The following is a 27,623-nucleotide window of genomic DNA, read 5'->3' as shown; positions in this document are numbered from 1 at the left end:
AACAGAGCCAGTCCTGCCAGGTCTTGCTCATATTCCTCTGTGGGGATCAGTTGCTACAACTGTTATTACATTCAACACCATTTTTCTATCCTGGAGGAGGGCCAGATATTTCTCTGAACTCAAAAGACTCATCCGGGTTTGCACGGCTGAGGTTAAATCTGTAACAAAACTCACTTAGTGAAGAGAATAAAATATGGACTTGATAATTGTTTCTTTATTTCTGGTTGACCTTTATATAAACAGGATGATCTTACATTCTGTATACATTTTACTTCAAGAGTCTTTGGCAAAGTGGCAACACAATTCACAGAACAAAAGACAGACACTTGACACTGAGGAGAGTAAGGGAAATTAGACCACATTTAAAACTCAAAGTAATTTAAAACGTATTAAATGTTCAAGGCTAAAATCCTGTATCTATATATATAAATAATATCAGGTGTTCTTCCAAAATTTGGTGTCTGTCTAGCTCAGCATGTGCTTCGCTAAGCAGATGATGGGTTGTACAGAATACTCGTGGCAGCTTGCTGAGACAGAGCCAGCTTAGGTATACGCCATATACTGTAGGTGATTGGCTAAGGCGCCAAAGTTAAAATAATAAAAAAAAAAAAAAATTCCAGTGGGCGCCCTTTTACATTTTCTGCATTGAGGTAACAAATGAACAAATAAATAAAGAGAGAAAGAAATAAATGTTTCACTCCTGTAACTCTCTTTCTCACACTCCAATAAAAGTGCAAATTGTAGTGAAACTGTCTAAACACTTCACATATCAGGGACTAACTGTTGATTTATATTATAATAAATACAGTTATTTATGAAAATAAAAATCGTAATTTTTGTCTTAAAACCATTGTGATGTCTGATGCGTGTTGCAGTTTACAGGGCTGGGGGGCTCCAAATTGTAATCATGCCTAGAGCCGGCCCTGTGCTGTGAGATTTAGCTGTGTCTGAGCTATTTCATTAGATAATTTCAATAATATTTTTGTTCAATTTGTATTTATTTGTATAGACACTAGGGGCACTAGGCACCAGACCAGGCACCTGTTAGGTGAAATGATGACGGTAGCAGGTGTGTCAATGGTCAGGTGATGCATCAGGAAGAGACATTAACAGAGCAAGAGAGGCAGCATGATGGATGTATTGTTTGCTCTTGAACTGGAAATTCAAATCAACCTAAACGTGGATCTTGCCTGGACATTGGACTCCTTAACATGCCTGAGTACAACCCGATTTAAATAGTGCATCAGTGGCCTTTTCATGTAAGTTTTTATTTATTTTTTAAGAGACCAAATTTTTGACAAATATTCACAACAAGCTGCTTGGTTGCTTTTTCTTCAGTTTTAATTGGCTTTTGTTGAACATCTTGGGAATTAAGTCTCTGTCATTAACGCAGCAGTGGGTAGAATTGGAGCAAATATGATTTTAAAAAAAAGTTATTGTTATAAAACGGTCACTTTATCCTGACAGTAGTGCATGAGACAGTCTGAATAATCTGAAAAAAATCATGTGCCTCTGTGTCCTCTGGTGCTCCTAACTGCATCTGCAAGATTTCACAGACCGGAGGAAAATAACCAATCAGAGCCGAGCTGGAGCCTTGCCGTCTCTGAGCAGCTGTCAATCACTCGCAAACTCCGATCAAATGGTCAAACTAGTAGGCAGTGCTGATCAAATATGAATCTATATTCTGTTACTGTAATGCCTATTTCTCTCATAAAATGGCAGCCATGTTGAGATCAGTTGAGGAAATACCAAGCACCGCCCACCAGCCAGACCACAGCCAATAGGAACGCTCTCTCTCCGAAATGACGTGTGATTGGCCAAAGTCTCCCATCACTGGCTAGATTTTTTAAAGCCTGAAAACAGAGCGATGATGAGGTGCAGAAATGTAGTTATCTCTCAGAACACTTGTACTACAACATGCTGAAAGGTTATTATGGATTATTTTGCCCAATGATGCCAAAAACATTCTGCCTACTGAAACTTTAAGTCTATGTCATTAACTTTAAAACAAAAAAATCCATCTTTTTTGCATGGACTCTTGCCTACAACGTCTCCTTTAAAGTTGTCAAGTGCCAATTCAAAATCATCTGCCCTTTCTTTGTGCTGCAGTGGCACTAAACACTGACAGTGCGTGTTTTACATTCAGAATGAGCATCTATCCCCACATCAATTAGGCAATTATGCATTCACCCAGTCGAGTGTCCACCCAATCCCAGAGGTCAGGCAAACTACTAAAGATGCTCAGTTGGTGTTGCTATGGAGATGATATGCAAATGTGTATGAGTGTGTACAATTGAATTAGACATGATGATGCTTTTACTGATGGGAGCCACACATAAGATGAGATAAGATAAGATGAACCTTTACTAATCCCCGGAGGGAAATTCAGGTGTCAAAGCAGCAACATCAGCAAACATCAGCAAACAGAGTGAAACACAGGAGAGGTAAAGATATACAACAATTATAAAAACAATAATAGAGATATAAAAGAAGGCTAATGGGTGAACATAGTGTGTGCAGTCCGTCAATAAATAAATGTAGTATGTGCAATAAATAAATGTAGTATGTACATATGTGCAGTCTATAAAGTGGTATATAGGATGTATAGTGTAAAGTAAGTGTAAAGTGCGCCAGTGGTTAGAGTCCAAGATGGTTGCAGATAGTGCATGTTTAAAGGTAGATAGTGCATGTTTAAAGGCAGATAGTGCATGTTTAAAGGTAGATAGTGCAGGTTTAAAGGCAGATAGTGCATGTTTAAAGGTAGATAGTGCGTGTTTAAAGGTAGATAGTACATGTTTAAAGGTAGATAGTGCGTGTTTAAAGGTAGATAGTGCATGTTTAAAGGTAGATAGTGCGTGTTTAAAGGTAGATAGTGCGTGTTTAAACATAGATAGTGCGTGTTTAAAGGCAGATAGTGCGTGTTTAAAGGTAGATAGTGCATGTTTAAAGGTAGATAGTGCATGTTTAAAGGCAGATAGTGCATGTTTAAAGGTAGATAGTGCATGTTAAAAGGCAGATAGTGCATGTTTAAAGGCAGATTGTGCATGTTTAAAGGCAGATTGTGCATGTTTAAAGGCAGATTGTGCATGTTTAAAGGCAGATAGTGCATGTTTAAAAGGCAGATAGTGCATGTTTAAACATAGATAGTGCATGTTTAAAGGCAGATAGTGCATGTTTAAACGTAGATAGTGCATGTTTAAAGGCAGATAGTGCATGTTTAAACGTAGATAGTGCATGTTTAAAGGCAGATAGTGCATGTTTAAACATAGATAGTGCATGTTTAAACGTAGATAGTGCATGTTTAAAGGAAGATAGTGCATGTTTAAAGGTAGATAGTGCATGTTTAAAGACAGATAGTGCATGTTTAAAGGCAGATAGTGCATGTTTAAAGACAGATAGTGCATGTTTAAAGGTAGATAGTGCATGTTTAAAGGCAGATAGTGCGTGTTTAAAGACAGATAGTGCATGTTTAAAGGTAGATAGTGCGTGTTTAAAGGCAGATAGTGCATGTTTAAAGGTAGATAGTGTGTGTTTAAAGGTAGATAGTGCGTGTTTAAACATAGATAGTGCGTGTTTAAAGGCAGATAGTGCGTGTTTAAAGGTAGATAGTGCATGTTAAAAGGCAGATAGTGCATGTTTAAAGGCAGATTGTGCATGTTTAAAGGCAGATTGTGCATGTTTAAAGGCAGATTGTGCATGTTTAAAGGCAGATAGTGCATGTTTAAAAGGCAGATAGTGCATGTTTAAACATAGATAGTGCATGTTTAAAGGCAGATAGTGCATGTTTAAACGTAGATAGTGCATGTTTAAAGGCAGATAGTGCGTGTTTAAAGGCAGATAGTGCGTGTTTAAAGGCAGATAGTGCGTGTTTAAAGGCAGATAGTGCATGTTTAAAGGCAGATAGTGCGTGTTTAAGGTAGATAGTGCATGTTTAAAGGCAGATAGTGCATTTTAAAAAGGTAAATAGTGCATGTTTAAAGGTAGATAGTGCATGTTTAAAGGCAGATAGTGCATTTTAAAAAGGTAAATAGTGCATGTTTAAAGGTAGATAGTGCATGTTTAAAGGTAGATAGTGCATGTTTAAAGGTAGATAGTGCGTGTTTAAAGGCAGATAGTGCGTGTTTAAAGGCAGATAGTGCATGTTTAAAGGCAGATAGTGCATTTTAAAAAGGTAAATAGTGCATGTTTAAAGGTAGATAGTGCATGTTTAAAGGCAGATAGTGCATTTTAAAAAGGTAAATAGTGCATGTTTAAAGGTAGATAGTGCATGTTTAAAGTTCTTAAAGTCCTAATAGTTGTCATGTAGGGCATTCTGGGTCATGTTGGTAATCTATGCCCATAGCCATTAGAGCCATTTGGACAGTTTATCGATCAATTACAGTAAAAAGGGTCAACAGCATTCAAACAGTCAATGTTGCAAAAAAAAAAAAGCATGTGATTGATCATATGTGAGCAACAAGGAGCGTTTGTTTACCACACAGCGAGAGCCCGCCGGTGCATCACACACACCGCCCCTCACACTCACTGCTTCTCTCCTCCGAGCAGCCAGAGAGAGAGAGAGAGAGAAAGAAACACACCGAGGAGGAGGAGGCGAGAGAGAGGAAACGGAGCTGTGGAGATGTCGAGCATCAACATGGAGCCGAGACTACCGCTGCTGCTGCTGCTGTTACCGGGGCTCTCCTGGTTCCTCCTGGCCGTCCTAACACCAACCGTCCTCGGTCTGCACGGAGACGACGACCCGGGCCAGGACACCGAGTGTAAGATGAAGAGCGTCACCGTGTCTGCGCTGCCGTTTCTGCGGGAGAACGACCTGAGCATCATGCACAGTCCGTCGGCCTCCGAGCCCAAGCTGCTCTTCTCCGTCAGGAACGACTTCCCCGGAGACGTGGTGGTGGTGGACGACCTGGAGAACACCGAGCTGCCTTTCTTCGTCTTAGGTGAGAGGTTTGGTTCATTAAACCGCCAAACTGAGCAGATTAAAACCCTCCATTCACTCTTTATTATTATTATTACACCGGAGCATCTATTAGCTTATAGGCCTGGCTTCATATTATGTTATCACTGCTTTTAAAAAAACATTATAGGCTCTAAATGAATGCTATTAGCTGCGTTTAATATGCCACAGCCAGTGGTTGGTTATTAGTTTATTGCCTGCTATTGAAGCTATTATAGTGAGATAAATCTTATTGCAAAAGAATAGGCCTCATAGCATGTTTATGCTAGGAAAATTGTATTCTCTCTTCTTCAATTAATAGCTATTAATGCATATATATTATAAGAGGAGCGTCTCTGTCATGCATCACACTGTATTTATCCTCCTTAACGTTAAAGCTTAACACACGTGGCTCGGTGAGCTGCATGTGTTGGAAACTACTCTGCTAAGCTAGACAACAAACTAGCAGGTGTGCAACCAAACTACTGTCACTTTAGTGCAACTTTTGCAGTGATGTTTTTCTTTTGTTATGTGGTCACTTTGTGTTTTCAGTGTCGAGCATGTTTTGTAATTAATTACAAACCTGATAGTTCTGGCTCTGTTGTTAGTTTTCAGGCTTTTATAAAAGCAAATTTTAAAGAAGTTTAGACCAAACTAAGTCCACTTCAGCTGGGTATTAAGCTGGATATGTTTTATAACAGGGAGTTTGGCAGAAGAAGGTGGCTAAAAGTTTGCATTGTGGAAGTTATCTGGCCGCTGTCCATGGTGCTGAATGGCCTCTGCTGCTGTCACAATAAGTGGCTCTGAGTGGTTTTGCAATATAGCATGATTTTATTTTATTATTATAAGACATCATTATTTAGAAAATCAAGGAAAGACAAAGGCAGAAACCAGAGTAGCAATATAAATTACAAATAATACTGAACAAATAAACCATCCTGACAAAAGTAGCCAACTTATAAGCATTAAGTTGAGGAAGTTTAGACCAAACTAAGTCCACTTCAACTGGACGTTAAGCTATGTTTTATAACAGGGAGTTTGGCAGAAGAAGGTGGCAAAAAGTTTGCATTGTGGAAGTTATCTGTCCGCTGTCCATGGTGCTGAATGGCCTCTGCTGCTGCTGTCAGCACTGTGTGGCTCTGTGTGGTTTGCAATATAACATGATTTGATTTATTATTATTGTGTCAGGCATAAATAATATGCCCAGCCAAAATGGGTTTATAAGAGACCATTATTTATAAAATAAAGAAAAGACAAAGTCAGAAACCAAGGTAACAGTATACTTTACAAATAATACTAAACAATTAAACCATCCTGACGTTTTTTCCAAGCTTGAGAAACAAATTTTTTTTAATTTTTTTTTTATTTAATTTAAAGGTCACATATTTTGTTCATTTTCAGATACATACTTGTATTTTGTGTTTCTACTAGAACATATTTACATGCTTTAATCTTCATAAACCCCCTTATTTTCCTCATACTGTCTGCCTGAATATGCCTGTATTTACCCTCTGTCTGAAACGCTCCGTTTCAGTGCATTTTCACAGAATTGCAACGGAATTGCGTTGTTAAGCAACAGCTTTGGGTATATGTTTACTTCCTGTCAGCTGATGTCATTCACATACACTGCAACAGGAAATAAACTGGGACACATTTAGAATATTTATGTTTAAAACTGTGAAATGGTCTAGATATAAAACTGTTTTATATCTATGGTCTCATTTGTGACATCACAAAAGGAGAGAAATCCTGACAGCTTGTTTCAAAGACACAGTTTCTGAATATGGACTGTGTGTATTTTTCTGTGGTGTGAGCCTTTCAATACTTTCACAGTACTTATAAAGCACTTAAACCTGCTTTATAACATAAAAGCCATGAAAATCTTGCTATTTACAATATGGGACCTTTAAAATAGAAGTTCTTAACTCATAATAGTATGGACAATACAAAAGAAAATGTGATTCATTTTCAACTTCTCCGAACTCACATACTTCACACAGCCTGTTGTCCTCCTGGATGTTTTTTAAATCTACCCACTTCAAGGGCAAGAGGAAGGATTCCTGTTCTTAACTGTGCAACTAAAGACCTTTGACTCCTTGATAAGTTTGCTAGAACTTAAGATTCGGTGCCATAATTGTGCTTGATTTGAATATTATGCTTGTAATTTTTATCATATATATGCCCAGTTTTGTCAACTGTGTGTCTTTGGATGTCTGTGTGAGGATTTAGTGTTGTTACCGGTGGCTCTGGGCCCAAATGTACATTTATTTTTTAGTATTCTATTGGCCCAAGTCAGCTACAAAGCACAGCAGGTATGTGAACGCGTGTGTTTTTGATTGTTAAATCTACTGAGCCGTTTCATCCGCCTGTGTCTCTTTGTTGTCACTTTTCAAAGCAGTTGCCTGTTTGAATTGTCTTTTCATACATGCATTTTACATGGATATTGTAGTTTTCTCTCTGTGGTGCCTTTTTTATTTGTGCCAGATGTACATAATATGCAATTTTGCACTGTGTTGTGAAGAAATAGGCTACAGTTAAAAATCAAGAGAAATACAGCATGCCCAACCATACATATAGACTTCAAGATATCACTAATCAGGTAACTATCAGCATCATTTCCTTTTACCTTTGTCAGCACATAGTAAAAGACTCATTGGAAACAAGAAAGGTGAGAGAAAGAAGTGTTATGTGCAAAAAAAGGCTCTCTGGCTGGATTTGAAATGATCACACATCCAGTATCTTCATCCCTTAGACCATTAGACCAGGGGTTTCCAAACTTTTTGCGACTAGGGACCCCTTACAGGGGAGAAAGTTTTCCATTGACCCCCTCATAGGCTAATCGTAACACCGATTAAACATATGCTACTGCCATTTGTACTCTTAGATGCCATTGGAACTATTTGTATTCTAAAACTTTTCAACCTAAACACTTCAGACCTGTTTGATGGCGATAAACAGAAACACATTTCAATTTGAATCATGTTAAGATAAGATGAGATAATCCTTTATTAGTCCCACAGAGGAGAAAGTTGCAATGTTACTGAATGTTTCTCTACTTATATGCTTTTAAAAAGAGGGTGATTTTATTCTAATTGCATTTGGACTCAACTTGACAGCATTTCTAGCCTACAGTTCAAGGAACTGATCTCGTGAGCTAGTTGTTGTTGACAGTTCATCAGACCATCTGAAGTGTTATGTACAGAAAACTGAAAATTGTTATGAATCATCACCCTCGTGAGACACAAGTAGGACTGGGTATCGTTTGAAAGCTTTCAGTATCTAATATGTGATACTTGAGTTTGTACTGATACTAAAGCAAATATTTTTTGGATGCCTTAGTTTTCACCCATTTTTCATTTATCAAAAATATGCCCAATAAGACGACGATGTGACAAAAGACTAGTTTCATTCTGGCCTGTTTTAAGTATGAACATTAATTAGCAGCAGCTGCTATGACCTGCTGCCGGCAATGTTTGTCACTTTAACCTTTTTCTACCCTGGTCTTTGCTAATGAGGGAGAGAGATGAGAGATTTAATAGCAGATTTGGTAGCATCTGAGCTTAGATTATGAATTAATTAAATTAATATATATGGACCTTTTTCCGCGCTCCATTCGCCAGAGTTTGCTCGCTCGCTGTATGCTAGGAAAGGGTTTAACACTCCTACAATTTTGTTGAATAATCCATTAGTTAATTTAATCAACAGATCTGTAAAGCTGAGTTTCTCCACAAAGAATTACAGAAAAGCACCTCTTTAAATCTTGTGTTTACCAGAGATTTGCTCATAAGTTTCTTGGAAATAAGTTATTCAGCATTGAAAAAAATCATTAAAAAAACAATTAATGCAACCCTAGATGCTGCACACATTTACTTTGGTAATCCAAAAGTATAGAGGTTCAATACCAAGCCCTAGACAGGAGAAACGGTCAGCCTTAAACGTAAGAAAGGGAGGTTCAACAGAGAAGGTCCTGGCAGAAGTATCCAGGAGTAGACACTGGAGAAGTATCACTTATTACATGTCTTGCAAACATGAATTACTTATTTGCCACTGTCACATTCAGTTGTATTTGTCAGTACTTCAGAAAGTACTGCAGTATATATTATATATATTTATTTTTGTGTCTGTTTTAATTAACAGATGTGGATTTTGGGAATAGTCCTATGATGCTCCCTAAATGATGTTTGCAGTATTATTGAGTGTTTACGCCATGAGACCGCGGTGAGATGTTTGAATAGTTTGAATAGTTCATTTAAAGGGCTGATTTAGACAACAGTTAATTCATTATGGAGTGGAGGGAAATAAGCTGAGGCTAACGCACAGCGCTACGGATCTCTCAGGACAGGCGTTGCATATTAATGAGTCTGAATTTGTGTCTGACATTTCCTTACGTAGCGTTCTACTCCGGGACGGAAAACTTTTTAATGAAAATTCACACCGGGGAGCCCGACACAATTCCACATTCGCGGAGCAAGTAGCGTTGCTTCTTCCCGAGCAGCTGCAGCCTTTTTGTTTGTTTATATTTCTTTTGTTTGTCCCTTGATTTCCTTTTCTGTTTAACAAAACCTCTTTTGTGAAATAAGGGATGGCAGCTTTGAATTACAAACCAGAACTTTCTCTTTTTGTATATATGTGTTCTCGGGAAACAAATCAATTTACGTTAACATTGTGCGGCTGTATCGATAACAAGCAGTAATTACATTTAAACCAGTGTTTCAGGACCGCTCTGATAAGATGCCTGCTGAATGCTGTTTGTGTAAGCGCTAAACTCTTTCTAGCTGCTGTTGAGGATCCAGTTGTCGTCGCCTCACACTTGAGTCTGCCTTGTTATTAATGTAGTATATGGTTCTTCTCAGTGTATTTGTATGTCCCTTTACCAGTATACATGGTGTATGGGACATTATGCCAGGTCCTGGCATCTGTGTGTCTGAGTGTTCACCATAGACTGTATATAACAAGTGGACGTAGTCACCGTGACGTCACCCATTGGTTTGTGGACGGCCGTTTTGAAGCCTCGAGTTTGGCATTTTGGCCGTCGCCATCTTGGTATTTCATCTTTAGCAGTCACACACTGTGACAGGGTTAAAATTGAAGGACGAATACCCAGACAATTCTTAGACTGGACAACGCAGTGGTAGCGACCTGTCAATCACAAGGTAGCCACGCCCTAAAGCATCCCCTGCTTTATGGTGTATTTGACTCTAAATGGGACCATCATTTACTAAATGAACATCATGCTGTATTGAAGAAGACTTGAAACTAGCGATTGAGACTATAAACTCATTTTTACAATGTTTACTGAGGTAATAAATCAAGTGAAAAGTAGGCTCATTTTCTCATAGACTTCTATACAATCAGACTTCCAGACTTCAGACAATCCAGCCCCCTGTTTTGGATCACTATGGTTCTTAAGTAAATCATAGGCTGTTTTGTTTGCTTTGCCCTAACCAATCGGTAGCGAAGGACTCATCCGCCCCTCAAGGATTGCCCGATTGCCCAGGGCAAGTAAAATGCCACGTTGGGCTAATAAATCAAGAAACTCACTTGCGTGATCGGGGCAAGTGGTAAAAAACAATCAAATGCATATTTTTTTCCAGAGCTGATGATGGAAGTAGCTAAAGAGTGAGCGAGGGCTCGACATTAATGCTTGCCCACTTGCCCGGGGCAGGTAAATTCTGTGTTCAGGCAAGTGAAATGCCTCATGCAATTACGCAATCTTTATTAGGGACGCCTTAATTGATCGGCCGCCGATCATTATTGACCGATATTCAGTTAAAATATGCAACTTTGGGCAAGTACATTTCTGACCCACTTGCCGGACTGGGCACGGGGCAAATATACCAGGACTAAGAGGCAATTTCACATAAATGATTTCAAAAGCTTGGTTCTGATTTTGACCGAAAACAAACACCTCCTGAATTGTAGCTAACTGCTCAGGGATCATTTCCAACATCAACTTGATGGCTTAATCAAACTGTTTTGTTTTATGTGTAAGGCGGTGGGTTGCAGTCAATTAAGCATATGTGCTCATTGAAGAAGTAGTTGCAAATGAGGGAAGATTTTGTTTTTTTTATGTCATTGTGTCCTAAGGAAACTAAAAGCATTACCTGAGTAGAGCAAGACAACACAGTCTTCCTTCCAACGGGCTGTTTATTGCTCCCGACACTCTGCAACAGATCCGTCAGTCAATAAAAACATAGAACTTAACCATAATGTGCTCAAAGTGCTTCGTCCCTGCCTTAATGTTCCTTCATGTGCACATAGTTTTTGTAGTTATGTTGGAGCAGCATTTACATAGTTTGCATTCCAATTGTAACAGGTGGCAAAAGGTATCAAAACATCCATAGAAAGCTCTCGAAAAGCTGCAGCACAATTCGCTTCATTGTCCAACCATATGCTTAGTATACATATGCTACGCAAACATAATGTTTACTGCTTTGTTTGTGTATTCAGTCATATTTTGGAGCAAAATATCAGTGTTTGGAACATACAGGATGGAGAATATTCATGGGAAGTGCAGAAGTAAATGCTTTAAGGGGTGATTTCAGAAGTTTCTGTGGACATTTTAATACTTTCTTGTGTAACTGACAGAAATTCAGCCTCCTTTCAACTCTACAGGCGAGGACTGTTTGATAGTAAAAAGACGGAGCATCACTTTATGCAGACTTTGACTTAAGATCCTGACCACTTCAATCAGTTTGATATACAGCACTATAGCTTATCACACAGTACCCCTCTCACCGGCAGCAGAGTCCCCCCGTCCTCATCCGTGTCTCATCAGGACACCTCATCCTGAGCTATCCCCACAGTAATTATCTGAGTGTTTGAAGACCTCAGAGAGACAGAGATCAGAAACTTTTAGGGGATGGTCTCAATGTTCTAGTTAAAGGCGGGACCATAAAGCTGTATTTTGGGTGCAGAAAAAGGGAATCTTGTTATGAGGCCTGCTGAGATTCTTTTATTTTCCTTTGCCCATCAACCTCTTTGAAGTAACATAATTTAAAGAGTATATCTGGTTTTAAATGTGCCTGCATGTGTGCGTGGTGGGTTGGGGTTGCAATTTAAATTCCACATTTTTTCCCACCTTTTTGCAGTGGGTCTCATTTTTCTCGCCAAATTGCTTCTCTGTGAAGCAGCTAAGAAGCAATTTGAAAAGGGGGAGATTCTGTGACTGACAGTAAATTTTCAGCTGCAGGACTGCAGCCACTCGTTAGTGTCAGAGAAGCCCGGCCGCGTTATTAGAAATTTACCCTTTTGGTGTTGTGCCATAAATTGTGCGGGAGGTGAGGTAATAAAGTCGCCCTCTGGGACAGACTCGAGCTGTATTTGCTCTGGCAGTGATTTGCACATCTGGGCCGGAAGGCTTGGAAGGTAGTCAGCCCTTAACTGCCTCCCATTCAAATCAGCTAGTTCCTGGAACAATCATTTGGCTGCTACAATTCAGATCCATTCCAGAGAAAGTTTTTCACACTGCATGGCTTTAAACTCCACCGGCGCTTCTACTCCACATGCCACCTTTTGAGTCCTGAGTGCAGTGTTCACATTTTCAGCCTACAGCACAGCTGAGAGGACTTCTAGACCTGCATGTTGTGTCACCTTGTTAGTGTTGGTATGCAGTGTGAATGTCATTGACAATCCTGTGAATAATCCCCAAATAGCTGTGGGTTAATCCATGGGTAACATGGTAATAGGTGTGCACGATAACATCGTTCAATATAGCGATGACGATATGACTTTGCGATAAATATACAAATAATGAAGTGTGCATATTAGCTATACTTATGTCAGCCTGGTTGTCTTTGAACTCAGAACCGGATTGGAATTGAATATTTTGAATATAAGAAGGCTAAATGTTGTTTCTAGAGCAGCAACAGTAATGTTTACAACAGCAAAGTCACCATATAAGCTCATTAATATATCACTGGAAACAAATCTAAAATATCAAAAGAATAAAACATATTCCCAACATCAAAAGTGAAGAGAGAGTGTTTTACCCTTCAGTGTAGTCTTTATATTTTTACCGTGTGGTGTCAAACAAGTGAGCTCGTTGTTGTTGTGAGATTGATTATCGTAGCTCCAGTTTTGTTCCAGTTTTCACAAGCTTCTGGCGAGGGTAAAATGTAAAAGTAGGCAGTCAAGACAAGGTTGTACAGATGAGTGCTTCTTAGATGCTTCCCTGTCGTGATTATCCAATCAGCACGGCCCGCACGATGTCCTCCTCTATTTTTTATTGATCAGCTTTGTTAACTGGTAGGTCAATAGGTCAAGCTGAATTCTAAGACAAATGCTCTGTTGCACTAACAGGCTGTATATTTTCAATTCAAACAGGTCATTGCAGTTTGAATATTGAATTTCTTCCCACGTTCAAACTGGCAGCATTTCCAACCTTCGGTGATTAACGGGTTAGGAACCAGAATATATTAAAATTTCTTCTACACAAAATGATGTGTTTTGGATTATTATTGGATAGTTTAACCTCTTTATGCCTCTAAAAATGAAAAAGTATGAATTTGTTTAATTGTATAAGGTTCCATTTCTGACAACACTATTCTTTTTTTTTTAATCTTGCCGCTGACAGCAGCTCTTGCCTAGACTCTGTTCACAATGAATGAAGACAGAGGATTAAGTCAGTGATTTTAATTTGTTGTTAGAGATCATTTTAAAATACATCCACTTTTTTGAATTACGACCTAAACTCCTATTATAACGTTGAAAGCTTAGCGTGCAAATGGAAGATGAAATTCTGTTCTTTCAGTTCAAATCTGTTCATTTAACACTTCAGTACTTTTCAGTTCTCCACATGAAAACAGAGCATTGGTTCCCAACCTGGGGTTCAGCCAGGATTTGTTTGCTCTGAGGTTGTCAAAATTAGATTTGCACATGTATAACTAAAATCACAATAACACATTAATAAAAAACATACATTTTTTTGCTACTAAATAATCCGCATTCATTTAAACCCGGTATTTGTGCACATTTGCAGATAAAGATCAGGCTACACTAATATTATTAGTATTACACTTGTAGAATTAGATTCCAGTGGTGGCTGCGTAGCATTATTTCTGATTCGTGTGATCCAGACATTTCCAATAACTCCAGAGCATTGTTAAGTCCTAAAGTCAAAATTAATTGAAAAAAAAGATAGATGTAATCAAAAAAAAAGATCATATTATGTATCTGCAATCGCTTGGCGAATCCGTCATCACTTTATTTAGGTTGATGAAATTGACGAGTTATATTCATTTAAGAAAGTAAATGTCCCATATTATGGTCATTTTCAGGTTCATACTTGTATTTTGTGTTTCTAATAGAACATGTTTACATTCTGTAGTGTTAAAAAAAAACTTTATTTTCCTCATACTGTCGGCCTGCATATGGCTGTATTTACCTTCTGTCTTAAACGCTCCGTTTTAGCGCATTTCGACGGAATTGCAACAGGATTGCGTTGCTAGGCAACAGCTTTGGTCCATGTGTACTTCCTGTCAGTTGATGACATTCACATACACTGCAACCAGGAATAAACTGGGACACATTTAGAATGTTTATGTTTAAAACTGCGTAAAGGGTCTAAATATTGTATATTTGTGACATCACAAATGGACAGAAATCCTGACAGCTTGTTTCGAATGCAGAGTTTCTGAAATACGGGCTGTGTGTATTTCCCTGTGGATTGAGTGTTTCGATACTTTCACAGTATGTATATAGGACTTAAGCCTACTTTATAGTAAAAAAACATGAAAATCTCACTTTTTTATAATATGTCCCCTTTAATAATAAAAGACTAACTCATTTAATGCAGCTTATTCAAATTGAGGATTTTGTTCAAGGGTGTGTGAATTTTTTTTAAGCGTGATGATTACAGAAAATATGGGGTGGAGGGTCTCAGCTTTTCTTAAATACAAGTAAGGGGGGGGGCTTCAAGGAAAATAGGTTGGGAACCACTGCGATAGAACACAAGAGTTGATTACAGCTAACAACTGACAGGTCAGCACATTCTGTAATGTCCTGTCATTAAGGGTTGCATGTTGAGGATTTGAACAGTTGGTAGTTGAAAGTGACTTTTTAGCCCGGCCATTAAAAGTGCTAATTAGCTGGCTCATGAATAAACTGCTGCTTCAGGTGTTTCCTGCCTTTTGTCCTACTCTCTGTGACTAATGTAATAGCACCACAGAACACAGGCTCTGTTTGTTTGAAGCTGCTTTTAGCTGGTTTCAACACGGTTGACAACAAGTGATTTCTAGTTTGTCATGCACGGCGTGTGAAGCAGAGTAGCAGAAGTGCCACCTGTCTGCTGGGGGCAGTCCAGTTACTCCTGGTGCTTTGGACTGTTTTCATGGCTCACTTGGTGCAGTTCCATCCAGAATCCACACATACATTTTAATGTTTGTTAGTATTGCCTTTTTATTGTTGGCATAAATCCCTCAAGTAGGAGTCACATTTATATGCACATCAAAAATACGACTTTTATGTGATCAAGGCAATAATGTGAAAGTGTGCTGCTGTTGTTACCAGCATATAATATCCACCTGTGGAATTACCCGTGTCCCATTTCCATACTACCATTATTATATAAGTTATATAATAATGTAGTATAGAAAAATGACTCAAACTGAGGCTTCAGAATTATACTGCCAGTTTCAAATATTATAACCAAAACAGATTTTCCAAGAAGTTATGACTTTATTTTTGGGTGCTTTTCTCAGCTGTACCCAACAAGCCTGGATTCGCTCAGACAAAAGAATCCATTGGTATCAATCATGGCCATTTTCAAAGGGGTCCCTTGACCTCTGACCTCAAGATTTGTGAAAGAAAATTGGTTCTATGGGTACCCACGAGTCTCCCCTTTACAGACATGCCCACTTTATGATAACCACATGCAGTTTTGAGCAAGTCATAGTCAAGTCAGCACACTGACACACTGACAGCTGTTGTTGCCTGTTGGGCTGCAGTTTGCCATGTTATGATTTGAACATCTTTTGTAATGCTAAATGCAGTACCTGTGAGGGTTTCTGGACAATATTTGTCATTGTTTTGTGTTGTTAATTGATTACCAATAATAAATATGTACACACATTTGCATAAAGCAGCATATTTCCCCACTCCCATGTTGATAAGAGTTTTAAATACTTGACAAATCTCCCTTTTAAGGTACATTTTGAACAGATAAAAAAATGTTCAATTAATCGTGATTAACTATGGACAATCATGCGATACAAGCTGGATTTAAACGCTGTGACGCCGTCGTAACAGGTTGCTGATATCGGTTGCTTTTAATGTGATATGCCAGAACGGGCCATAATGACAAATGACGGTTCAGTCGGTTGGCATAAAATCTAACCGGTGTAAGCTCATACACCGGACTGCACCGTCAAAAAAGGAAATCGACTCAACTCTCGTTTTTGCCATTTCCAATGTTGGTGTACATAAAGAATAGTGCTGTACATCCAGGAGTGGGCTTTTGGTTGGCTGCAGTTTAGTGAAGCTATTCCACACAGTTTCCAAGTTTATAGATAATCACAGAATACAAATGGTAACTTCCTGTGGATAAATTGAAGTGGAATACACAGCTCCATGAAACACCTTAACAATATTTTAGTTTCTCTTCCCTCTTCACGTCCATAAAGTCCCTCGGGGCGGCCCGTTCACAGTTCTCAAGTCTGTATCCAGAAATTCCGCTGGGATTATGAAGCCTTCTTTTGTGCTTCACCACAGCACTTCATCTTGTCCAAAACTTACCAACAATCTGCTGCCTTCGTTCACCAAAACAGAATCCTCCCTTCCTTTATTACCCCCGCTCCACCTTTTGTTAAGGATAAATCTGCTATTAACATCAAGCGGAGATCAAGGGGTTGTTTTTGGTGTTTATGCGAGGCAAGGACGGAGGACTGTAGAGGAGAGCACAGCGGGAGGAGACAGAGGGAGAGCAAGGAGGTGTACATAGATAGAGAGGGGGACAAAAAGAGAGACACTGTAAGGCGCATAGCTGCTGGTGAATGGTTTCCATGGCAACATGATCGGCTGCTTAGACAGGAGTTTTTAAAGGAAGGTGGCGTTTTTTATGACGGCAGCGAGAGAAGGCAGGAAGGAAAGAGCGACATTCGAGGTGGCGCCTTGAACTCGACATACTGTTACTATCTGAATAGTGATTATCCTAAAAAGAACATTATGGTTTCACATATTGTTCAGCTCAGGGACAACTTGGTCTCAGTTTCAGCTTTTCACACTCATTCCTTGTTCTCTAGGTTCTTTCAGTAATGCCATAATCAAGTCGACAGTGCAGAGGAGAAGAGAAAGAGTGCAACAGAAAATGACAGAGTGTATGATTCAGCTTTTCCCCATGGTCTAGTGTTAAAAAATGTAACTAAAATCGTGATAGTATAGAATCGGGAGATAGCGGTATCGTCCCAGGCCTAGTAACACATGAATCTTAGCACTGATGCGATGAAGAAAAAGGTACACATTTTGAAGATTAATCTCATTCCCAAGAAAGTATTTTGTTTTGGGGTAAAAAAAAAAACCAAGCAAACAAATAAATCAGCAAACGGCAACAGGAGAAAGTCGCTCTCAAATACATATCCATTGTCGCCACCTCTCTTGCAGCTTATTGATATAGTTTTCAAAAATGGTACCGCTGCCCACATGTGTTTTATTAGGCTGTCGGGCTGGGGGAGATCAAGGGAGAACCAAACTGTAATCTGTATGCAGGCTCACAGAGGCCAGTGGGAGAGGGTTAGGAGCTGGACAAACAGTCAGCCACTGCCTGGAAATATCTTTCATCCTTGTTTTAAGATTAGGATGGAGCAATTTATGGCAACACATGAACAGGCTACCTTCGAGACTTCTTAGAGCAAATAAAATGAAAGATTGAGGAATCTTGTTATTATGTGCACACACACACAAGCACGGGGGAAATTCACCCATATGAAAAAGAATGGAAAACAGATTCCCCAGAGGTTCTCAGATTAGCTTCCGTTAAAAGGAAGCTTGCGTGGAAGATGTTGTGGCGAGAGCGGCAGACTAGTTTCTCGGTTTCCCCCTCTGATGTCCTGATTTCATCACCCCGGTAGAAGCAATACATCTTAATTTGCTACTGTCATCACAGGCTGGCCTCGATCTGTCAGTTGCTCAACCTCGGGGAGAGGTGTTACACACAAGAAGGACATCGGTTCAAAGGCAATATGACATCCATTTTTTTTTTTTTTTTAGAGGGCTGGTTAGTTTTAGGTTTGATTGAACTCCGCACAGCCAGTCCTGATTCTCCTGATGAATGTTTTTGGAGTTAAAACTCTTAACTGTTAGATCAAACTAAACTTTGATGTCAGAAATACATTGATAACCACTCTGACTTTGATCATTAGTTCAGTTAAGAAAATCATAAACAGAAAAAATGCAAAATGCAATCCATTTTTCTCAATAAGAGACACATTATGTGATATCAGCCTGATATCCAAAATCAGTGCGAGCTTAATTTTCAGTGCTTCACTTGATTTAGGAAAGATGTTAATATATCAGATAACTTATCAAACTTCCATCGGAGTTGATTACACTCTATGCAAATATATTTTACGGAGCCTTGGAACTGACAAGATGTAGCAAAAGGATATCAGACTCAACCGAATATATAAGTGAATACATCAATATATAATACTGTTAGTTTAAGAATTAGAGTGTAAAAAGAACTATATAGTTTTATACTTTTCCTTAATGCTCAAGACAGTTGTTTTACAAAAGAAAAGTCATCAGTTGACTCACTAAATCAAAACTTGATTTATTGTACAAATGTATTTATGTTTAACCAGTTAATTAAATGTTTTGTTTTTGGCACACTGTTAATCATTTACATATTCCATGGCAGCATTTAGCTGGTACAGTGCTGCCAGTCAGCCTCGCTGCCAATTTGTCCCAATGGCCCCTCGCTGTATTGTGATGATAAAACACATTTAGAACACAATTAGAAAAGACAAGTCTGTAAAACTGTTGACAAAACACCTCCAACTGCAAACTACATCAACAAGTGATGAATTAAATGTTTAATCCATGGACGTTTTATATGGGGTTAGGACTTCAATCATTTTTACATTATCGACTTATTGTACGATATATGGACATGACTTCAATCATTTTTACATTATCGACTTATTGTACGATATATGGACATGACTTCAATCATTTTTACGTTATTGACTGATTGTACGATATACGGATATGACTTCAATCATTTTTACATTATCGACTTATTGTACGATATATGGACATGACTTAAATCATTTTTACATTATCGACTTATCGTACGATATATGGACATGACTTAAATCATTTTTACATTATCGACTTATTGTACGATATATGGACATGACTTCAATCATTTTTACGTTATTGACTGATTGTACGATATACGGATATGACTTCAATCATTTTTACATTATCGACTTATCGTACGATATATGGACATGACTTCAATCATTTTTACGATATTGACTTATCTAACGATATATGGACGTGACCTCGATCATTTTTACGTTACCGACTTATTGTACGATATATGGACATGACCTCAATCACTTTTACGTCTAGGGCTTATCGTACGATATATGGACATGACATCAATCATTTTTACATTATCGACTTATCGTACGATATATGGACGTGACCTCGATCATTTTTACATTATTAACTTATTGTACCATATATGGACATGACCTCAATCATTTTTGCTGACCTCCATGCGTATTTGTTTCCTACATAGGATTGTCACCAATAGCTTTAGCCAACATGATGCCAGAATAAGACGTGGGCATTATGCAGGCATTGCACGTTTTGTGATAACAGAGCCCAAGAGTCCATTTTATTTATTGTTTTGTTGTGCGGTTTTATTTATTTGGAAAATTGCAATTTTTTTTACATTCCAATTTCAATGTCTAAATATCATGACAGGCCTACTTGTCTTCATTAAGGACCGCAAATGGACATATATTATACATACATTTTACCCTTTTAGTCAATCAGTATTACTTTGTTGAGTCTACAATGTAAAACTGTTGATCATCTCAGTTGTCTCAGTTACATATTACTGGCTCAGCAAGTAGTCTGACATTTTCGAGTTCTTTTTTTTGTGTGTAGTTTACTTGCTTGATATTTGCAGCTACCTACTGGCACATCTCAATCTCCCTATGGCATCTCCTGACCTTGTTATGTCAGTCTCTCAGTCTGAACCGAGGGAAATCTGGTTGCTTAAGATCAATCAGTCAGAACCCAAAATAGGGCACAGGCTTTCTCCTGTTGGCTCTCAACACAGTTACAAAAATATGTTTATCGGATCTCGGGTCAGGGGTGAAAGACGAACATTTTCACCCATCCCTTTTCGCTGTGGCCTTGATATGTCAAGTCTGGAATGTTCTTTTACTGAAGTGAAAGTTGAACTGACATGGCTGATTTATTTGAAAGAGTTTTTAGCAGGCCAATTTTGTATTTTAGTTTTCATAAAATATTGCAAAAGATGTTCCTCATACAGAAAACCTGTTGTGGCCTGCATTCCTGAAGACTGATACACTGAACATTATCATTCCTCACAGCGGCATTGATTGGGACTGGCGCCTGATTGTCAACTAAATGACACAGATTATGACGGGCATCACATTATCGTACACCTTCAGCGTTAATAAATTACCACATTATCAGCCATGCATGAGAAATGTTCTGATAAAGGAACTGCCTCCCGTCTGCACCCAGATAATAAGATTAACATCGTGCTGTTGATCAAAGGCCATAGCTGATTGGTCAAATAGCAAAATATGCTTAAGTTCCTGACATGTTGTTGTTAATAACCCAATATTTGGAGACTTTATTGCCACAGTGCCGTCGTACAATTTTATCCATTTTAAATTGGCTTGCATTTAAGAAATTAGCGTCCTCGTTAAGCCCTTAACGTGCGAGTGATGTGAATATATTACCTCATAAAGGTTGATGGAAAAGTTGGCAACAGAGAGGGAAAAAAAAAGTTTGGGAATATTCTCGGAAAGGCTCTGCATTAATTTAATGACTGAGGCAAAGAAGTGATTCCATTTCTCACCAGGGCTGTAGTCAAGTCCAACTTAATTGAGTCCGAGTCCAGTTCAAGACCAGGTCCAGTTGAGTCTCCGAGTCAAGACCAAGTCCTAAGGCAGTCGAGACCAAGTCAAGACCGAGTCCAGAGCAAATGGTGTCTTGTTGAAGACCATAAATAGGCAATAGTGTCTTTCTAATGCTAATATAGGCTAGTGATTAATGAGTTAAGATGGAGAGAAATAATCTATCTATAAACAATATTGATCTGTCTTCTAACAAACTAATCAATGCATAGAATTTAGGCTTGAGGATCATTACAACCAAACATTACATTCATTAATAAACTGACGTTTCTACCCTGGGACCACCCCAAATATGCCCACAAGCAGTTTTAATTTTCAATTTATTTATTGAGATTATTATTTATGCAAATAGCATGGACGAGGAGGTGTCTTGCAGCACCTCCTGAAACAAACAACCAATTGATAAAGTTTGAACCTAGTGTTAAGTTTAACTTAGTGATACAACCATAGTGTTTTCCCAAGGAACAACTTCACCAGTTCCCAATAGCCGAGCCCGAGACCAAGACAAGTCCGAGTCCCACAAGGAACGAGTCCAAGACAAGTGCAAGCCTTCCAAAAAGTGGACTCGAGAGGACTCGAGTACTACGGCCCCGTTTCTCACTCCACCCTTCCTCCCACTTTGATACTGTACTCGGTATCAGGCAGACAGTGCTCTACACTTTTTATAGGAAGTCTCTCTCTCCCCATTTCTATCCACTTAAGCTACTGCGAGTAGCAAAGAAAAGAAATGTGCAGTCGGGGAATGTCTCACCTTCTTCATTCTGTCGAGCATTTCCAGTGAGATGTCTCATAAAGTCACCTGGTCGACCGTGTCGAAGGGGATGTAGCAGCTGGAAATTTAAACCATGTGGATTAATGGGAAAATTATTTTTTACACAATGTCAAGACGAGCCCGAGGCCGACAGTAGGGCTGCGAATGTGGCACGCGTGCCAGCCGTGCCATGTTAGTGAAATATTTACATGGTCATGAATTTTCAATTTGTCAGCCGTTGCTCCCTTGGGGGGCTTATCACCTATAAACCATGCAGGTGGTAAAAATAGAGCCCATTTATTATAAAATGGACAATGACACAGGGGTTTGGGGATAAAGAGGGGCAAAAGTTTAACAAGGCCTTGTTGAAGCACTGCCATGAGCTACATTTTTAAATACATATTAATGCCTGGCTGTGAATGTATCTGAGCCAAAACGGATTATCACATCTCACTGTGGCTGAGTTTGTGACTTTAACACCATTTGTACATTTTCAGACTTTTCTCAAAAGCAGTAGATTTATTTAAGTGTTGAATTCTTTAACTATTAGCAAGACACAGCTGATGTTGCTGCAAAAGGATTTGTGCTTGTAATTCCTATCCAAGATCAAATACTAAAAGCCTTTGTCATACACAGATGTCCTATCTTTGCAGAGAACAGGAGGTATTACATATTGTATTGCATAACAAGGCCCTGACACACCAAGCCGCTGGTCAGCCATCGGCCAGTTTGGGGCCGTCGGTGAGCATCTGTCAGCTTAGTTTTTGTGTTGTGTCCCGCACCGTCGGCCCGAGTCTGCCCATGTCGGAGGCTTTTCGATCGATTCAGCATGTTGAATCAGCAGCGGTGCCCGTCGGTGAGAGAAATCACTCTGATTGGCTGTTCAGTTTAAACGAATCAGCGCAAGAAGAGAAACGGAAGCAGGAAAGCAAGCGACGAGTAAAGTCACAGAAGGCTATTCTCATTTTTCATCTTCATCTCATCTAATCATTCCAATACACGGATATTTTCACAACGACATGGCCATCTGGAATGAAGCTAAGTGGAGAGAGAGAGTGGTGTGAAAATGGTCGGCAAACTTTCCCTTTTTGATTGGTGCATACAGACTACCGCCACCTGCTGGTGTGGATAATTATTTCCTCTCATGCAGGCTCAGAATGAACGTAGTAGTTGGCCGTCATCTGTAGCCTTTGCGGTGTGTTCGAGTGCAACTTTTTGGCCAAGACAAAGGCAACGTGAGGCAGCGCAACTGGTGGCCTTCATCGCCGCTAGTTTTCTGATGTTGGCTTGGTGTGTCTGGGCCTTTACACGTAAAAGAACGATCCCAGTCACTTCCACACAGTGAAGCATACAGCTTATTAATTAAACACCGGTATTGGATTGGTATTCCGTATCGGCCAATACTCGAAGCTCAGGTATCAGTATTAGGACTGAAAAAGTCGGATCCCTATTTTTTAGTCTCCAGTAACTGTCAAGACAGCGTCCAAGTGGTAAGCTTAAAAATACACAAAGCTTATTGAGAAACTGAGAAGGAATGTCTTTTCTAGTCGATAAGCTGTTGTTAGCTTACTGATCTCCCAACATGCCATGATTATGAATACAGGAATGAAATTATCCATCCTCTTAAATCTGCATTTCTTTAGCTCCTTTCATTAACATTTATCAATTAGGACAATTCATTTTCTTCTTTCGAGGCAGCCCTGCCTCTGAGAAATGACTGTATGACTACCTTCCTTTGAGCTCCCCTGTTATCCCCATTCCTTCTGCCTGTCAGTCCCTGCGCTAATCAATGGCAGAGCTGCCTGCCTCTGTTGTTTCAAAATACAAGTTAAGCATCAGCTTCGCATCTGTCTGCCATTCATCTTAGCCCAAGTGGCTGTGTACTCAAAGATATATTTATCGCATACTATATCAAGGATATAACATATGCAAACAGAACTCGGCAGCAGCGTGCGCGTGGGAGGGCTCCGTCTTGTCAAGCATGCCTTTCAAGTTGCTTACTACTTACAAAAAAAACAGCTAAAGTAGCTGGAAGTGTAACCAGCCACCGACGAGCAGGGAGGCGGTGCGGCTGAGCGTGTGTGTGTGTGTGTGTGATTCCAGGCCTTCCTTAAATAGGGTGTGACATTAAGCTGACGATTAAACCCCTCGAGGGCGACAGGTGAGGGAAGCAGGAGACAGCGGGGCAAGGTAGCAAGAGACAGCTGACGGGAGAGAGGGGAGAGAAGGCGACAGGGAAGGAGAACGAGGACGAGAAAAGATGGCGAAGGAAAGACGAGGTCAACGCGAGAGAGGCCTGCAAGTTAGGGAGGGAGGAGAAAATTAGCATTGGGAGGAGACTGAAAGACAAGAGAGACGAGCCAGTCGATCTATTAGATAAGTGGCAGTAATTGTCAGCGAGTCTGGGCCCGGGAGCTGCTGCTGATGAAGCTTGGCTTTGTTTGCTCCGCGGTAATGTAATTAGCCTTAAGATACAGTCATTCTCAATATCCAAATGGTGAAACATTTCTTATTTACTGCCGCCGTGTCCATGAACACCAAACCAAAGCATTAAGCAGCTGTCTGGAGGTGAAATGTGTACATCGAAGCCTCTTGCACATCGTAATAGACCATTTGACTGAAGCATTCCACCAACGTCTTAGCTGGTATATTGCACTGCACACACTATTTTGCACTACAAGATTGTGCTGACCTTCAAAAAAGAAAGTGAATTACTGTATCCCAAAAATACACATTGGAAGCACCACATTTAATCATGCTGTATTAGAAAGGGCCTACCGCGCTCAGAGCCTAGAAAGAAGAAGAATAACTTATTCCCCACACGAACTGGGAACTTTGTTGGTAAAAAAGTGAAAGGCATGATATATTTCTCTAGCTGTCAGAGGCTTGGAAGACTTCCGAGCTCTGTGGCGGTAGACCTGGCCACATTTCTATTTCATTCTTAGCAAAAGCCGCCTGCTCTTCTTATGCTTTCTGGACACCTCTGGAGTGTCTTTTTCTTTGTTCTCCCCAGGCCTTCGCTGGCTGACCAAGAGTGGGCATCTTTCCCTTCGCAATTTTGTACCAGCCACCAGCCAAGTGCTGGTATACTTTGGCAATTTTTGTTTTCCACCTCTTCTGGCCACAAGAGCCAGTGTGAAAACATAATTTGAATATTAATCATCTCCCTCATGGCTTTATCCAAAGAGATGATTCTGCAGAGATAGACAGCAGAGAAACAGGGTGGACAAACTCAAGCAATCATTGATGAAGTGGAACTCCATGTAATGAGTCCCTGGGAAATTGAGAGGATCCCCAATAAAATATGTTGACAAATTCTAGTGTTAAACTTGTGTTTTATATTATATGGTTATAATTAGGGTTACATTCATGTATGTTAAAAAAAATCTAAAAATTAAACAAATAAAATCTCAAATCTGAACACATTATTGACAAAACATTATACACATCAAATGCAATATAATAAAAAAATTAATTGCGTCAGATATTATGTGAAACTTTTATCACAAACGTGAAACTTGAGTAAGACAGCAGTAAAACTCTATCCCCTGAAAGTCTGGTGATAAAATAAAATGACACGAATATGTTGCAGCACTAGACTATGAACATGGGAGGAGCAATTAACCCCCCCCTTGTCCCGAAAAAATAGGGTGCTCATAACTCCCTCTCTATTATCTATTCGATATTGCTGGGAAAACATCTCCTTCAAACAACTGGATTTATTCAAGTTTTTCACCAAAAACTACATTTTGCGAGATTACATTTGAACATATCATGATAACGTTGTAATTTACCATTGCCCAATACTCATTTTTTACTGAGCAGAGCTTGAACACCTCATAATGTAACACAATGGCACCTTTGTTAACGTTAATGGCTCCATCATTTAGCCAAGCAGGACTGAGCTGCCCACCGGCTTCTAACAGGTTACGTAACTAACTCTCCTCGTGTTGATGTCAACACGGATTTGTTGTTCACAGTGTCGCATTGTCAGGGAAAAATAAGTAGTTTTTTTCAGCTTTAGTAGTGTTTGAGTGCTTTTTTTTCTTTCCGCCATGGCTCCGGTCCCAAACAAACTGAAACATGTATGCGTCATTGTGCATGCATAACTGTCAGAAAGCATCGAAGAGGAATCGATAGTCACGGAGGCATGAGATGCCAAGGAATCCGACAAATAGGAACCTGCTCTCAAGGGGGAACTGATTTCCCGTTTTCCCTGTCTGCCAAAGTGGCGGTTGGCCTGAAGATTTTACCCGCCACCGCCAACAATTTACCCGCATTTGGCGGGTGTTAATTTCAGAGCCTGCTCCAATCCCTCTCTTTGCACTAGATGCATCCAAACCTTCTGCATGGTTTGATACGACTAGTGGTGTAATTTGAACCGACCCTTTAAACAAACTCAAATCAGGTGTTTTGGCCCGTCCTGAGCCATCAGGATGCTCAGATGTGTGAGTGTTATTTTGAGTTCTACCATCTACAGTTCAGCAGCATTGAACTCAGTGCAGCGGACTTAATGCAATGTGTGTATGTGTGTGTGTGTGTGTGTGTGTCACCTTCACACACTTGCCTTCCGACTGATTGAACCCTGTAATGTGTTTCCACTATGTGGAGTAGCAGATTATGCTATCCAAATGAGCTGACGGTGCCGTATTTCACCATGCAACTGTAAATTGTTTTTACTTTACACATATTTGCACACGGAGGCCACACTCGGGGTGACGATTCTAATAAAATGAGCATGATGGAATATTTAGTACATTAGGCACAAGTGGTAAAGCCATAACTGTTTATTTACATGGTTATTTTGGACTTTATGAATACCACTGCAATCTTTGAAAACATTATTTTATAAGGAGAAGCCTGAAGATGGCAATAGGCATGTTTTTACACATTTGTAACACACTAAGATTTATCAAAAATTCAATAATGTTTTAGCTTCTAACTTAAACATTCAGCAGATGAAGCACAAGCAGCAGAGAGTGGTTTTTCTTTGGAAAAGGGAAAATAACTTGTGTTGCAATGAACCCTATAAAATGGGATCAGGATCAATAGATAGTGTCAAAAAGTGACAGCATTTAATTTACTAACTCAAAGAAGTGGAAGTTACTCATTTTTCAAGTATAAAAAGGAATGTATGATGAGTATCTATTGATGACAAACTATATTGTTAGATTTATTTGGATTTCTATTTCATTTTATATAATAGCAAAACCAACCTAGTTCTCAAAAGTCAACAAAAAAAAATTCATGGAGGACAATGTTGTTGTATTCTGCTTATATAAAGATACGGGAACCGCTGTGTGTAGCTGTAATAACTGTATGTAGTCATCCAGCTGTACATGCAATGTAAATCAAAAACAGCTTTATACCTCCAAGCACAAGAATACAGGATGCTCACTGGGGAAAAAATAATTGATTTCATTTATTTTTCTAAATAACTTTGACAGCCCTAGTTTACATATAAGGTTCTTGGATAATAACGAGCTAAGGCAAATTGATTTTAACGCCACTAATTTCTTTAACGTATTAACGTAACTTGCAATCTTTAGGTTTTAGGAGCAGGTTTTAAAGCTAGAGTGAAGATACTTGTATCATATGAAACTATAAAACCTAAGGAATCCACTGGTACCATGTCGTACTAGCTTGTCGCAAAGGAGGCTAAATAACGCTCCAAATTTGTGCTAAATTTTGGCTTGGAAAAACTGGCATGGCCATTTTCAAAGGGGTCCCTTGACCTCTGACCTCAAGATATGTGAATGAAAATGGGTTCTATGGGTACCCACGAGTCTCCCCTTTACAGACATGTCTACTTTAT

General features: G+C 39.3%; 1 protein-coding gene across 1 annotated transcript in view; it reads left to right on the top strand.

Annotated features, from left to right (window-relative positions):
* The first annotated feature begins 1,131 nt into the window (after window positions 1-1,131).
* Window positions 1,132-27,623, top strand: part of astn1 (astrotactin 1) — a 419,969-nt gene continuing 393,477 nt past the window's right edge. The window contains exons 1-2 of the mRNA XM_037788021.1: window positions 1,132-1,259; window positions 4,482-4,937. Coding sequence (XP_037643949.1) covers window positions 4,619-4,937 — 319 coding nt within the window. The 5' untranslated portion in view covers window positions 1,132-1,259; window positions 4,482-4,618. The remainder of the gene's footprint in view (window positions 1,260-4,481; window positions 4,938-27,623) is intronic.

The sequence above is a fragment of the Sebastes umbrosus genome, chromosome 12, assembly GCF_015220745.1.
Source record: "Sebastes umbrosus isolate fSebUmb1 chromosome 12, fSebUmb1.pri, whole genome shotgun sequence".
In the NCBI taxonomy this organism is placed as follows: domain Eukaryota; kingdom Metazoa; phylum Chordata; class Actinopteri; order Perciformes; family Sebastidae; genus Sebastes; species Sebastes umbrosus.
This window is presented reverse-complemented; position numbering and strand designations above follow the sequence as displayed.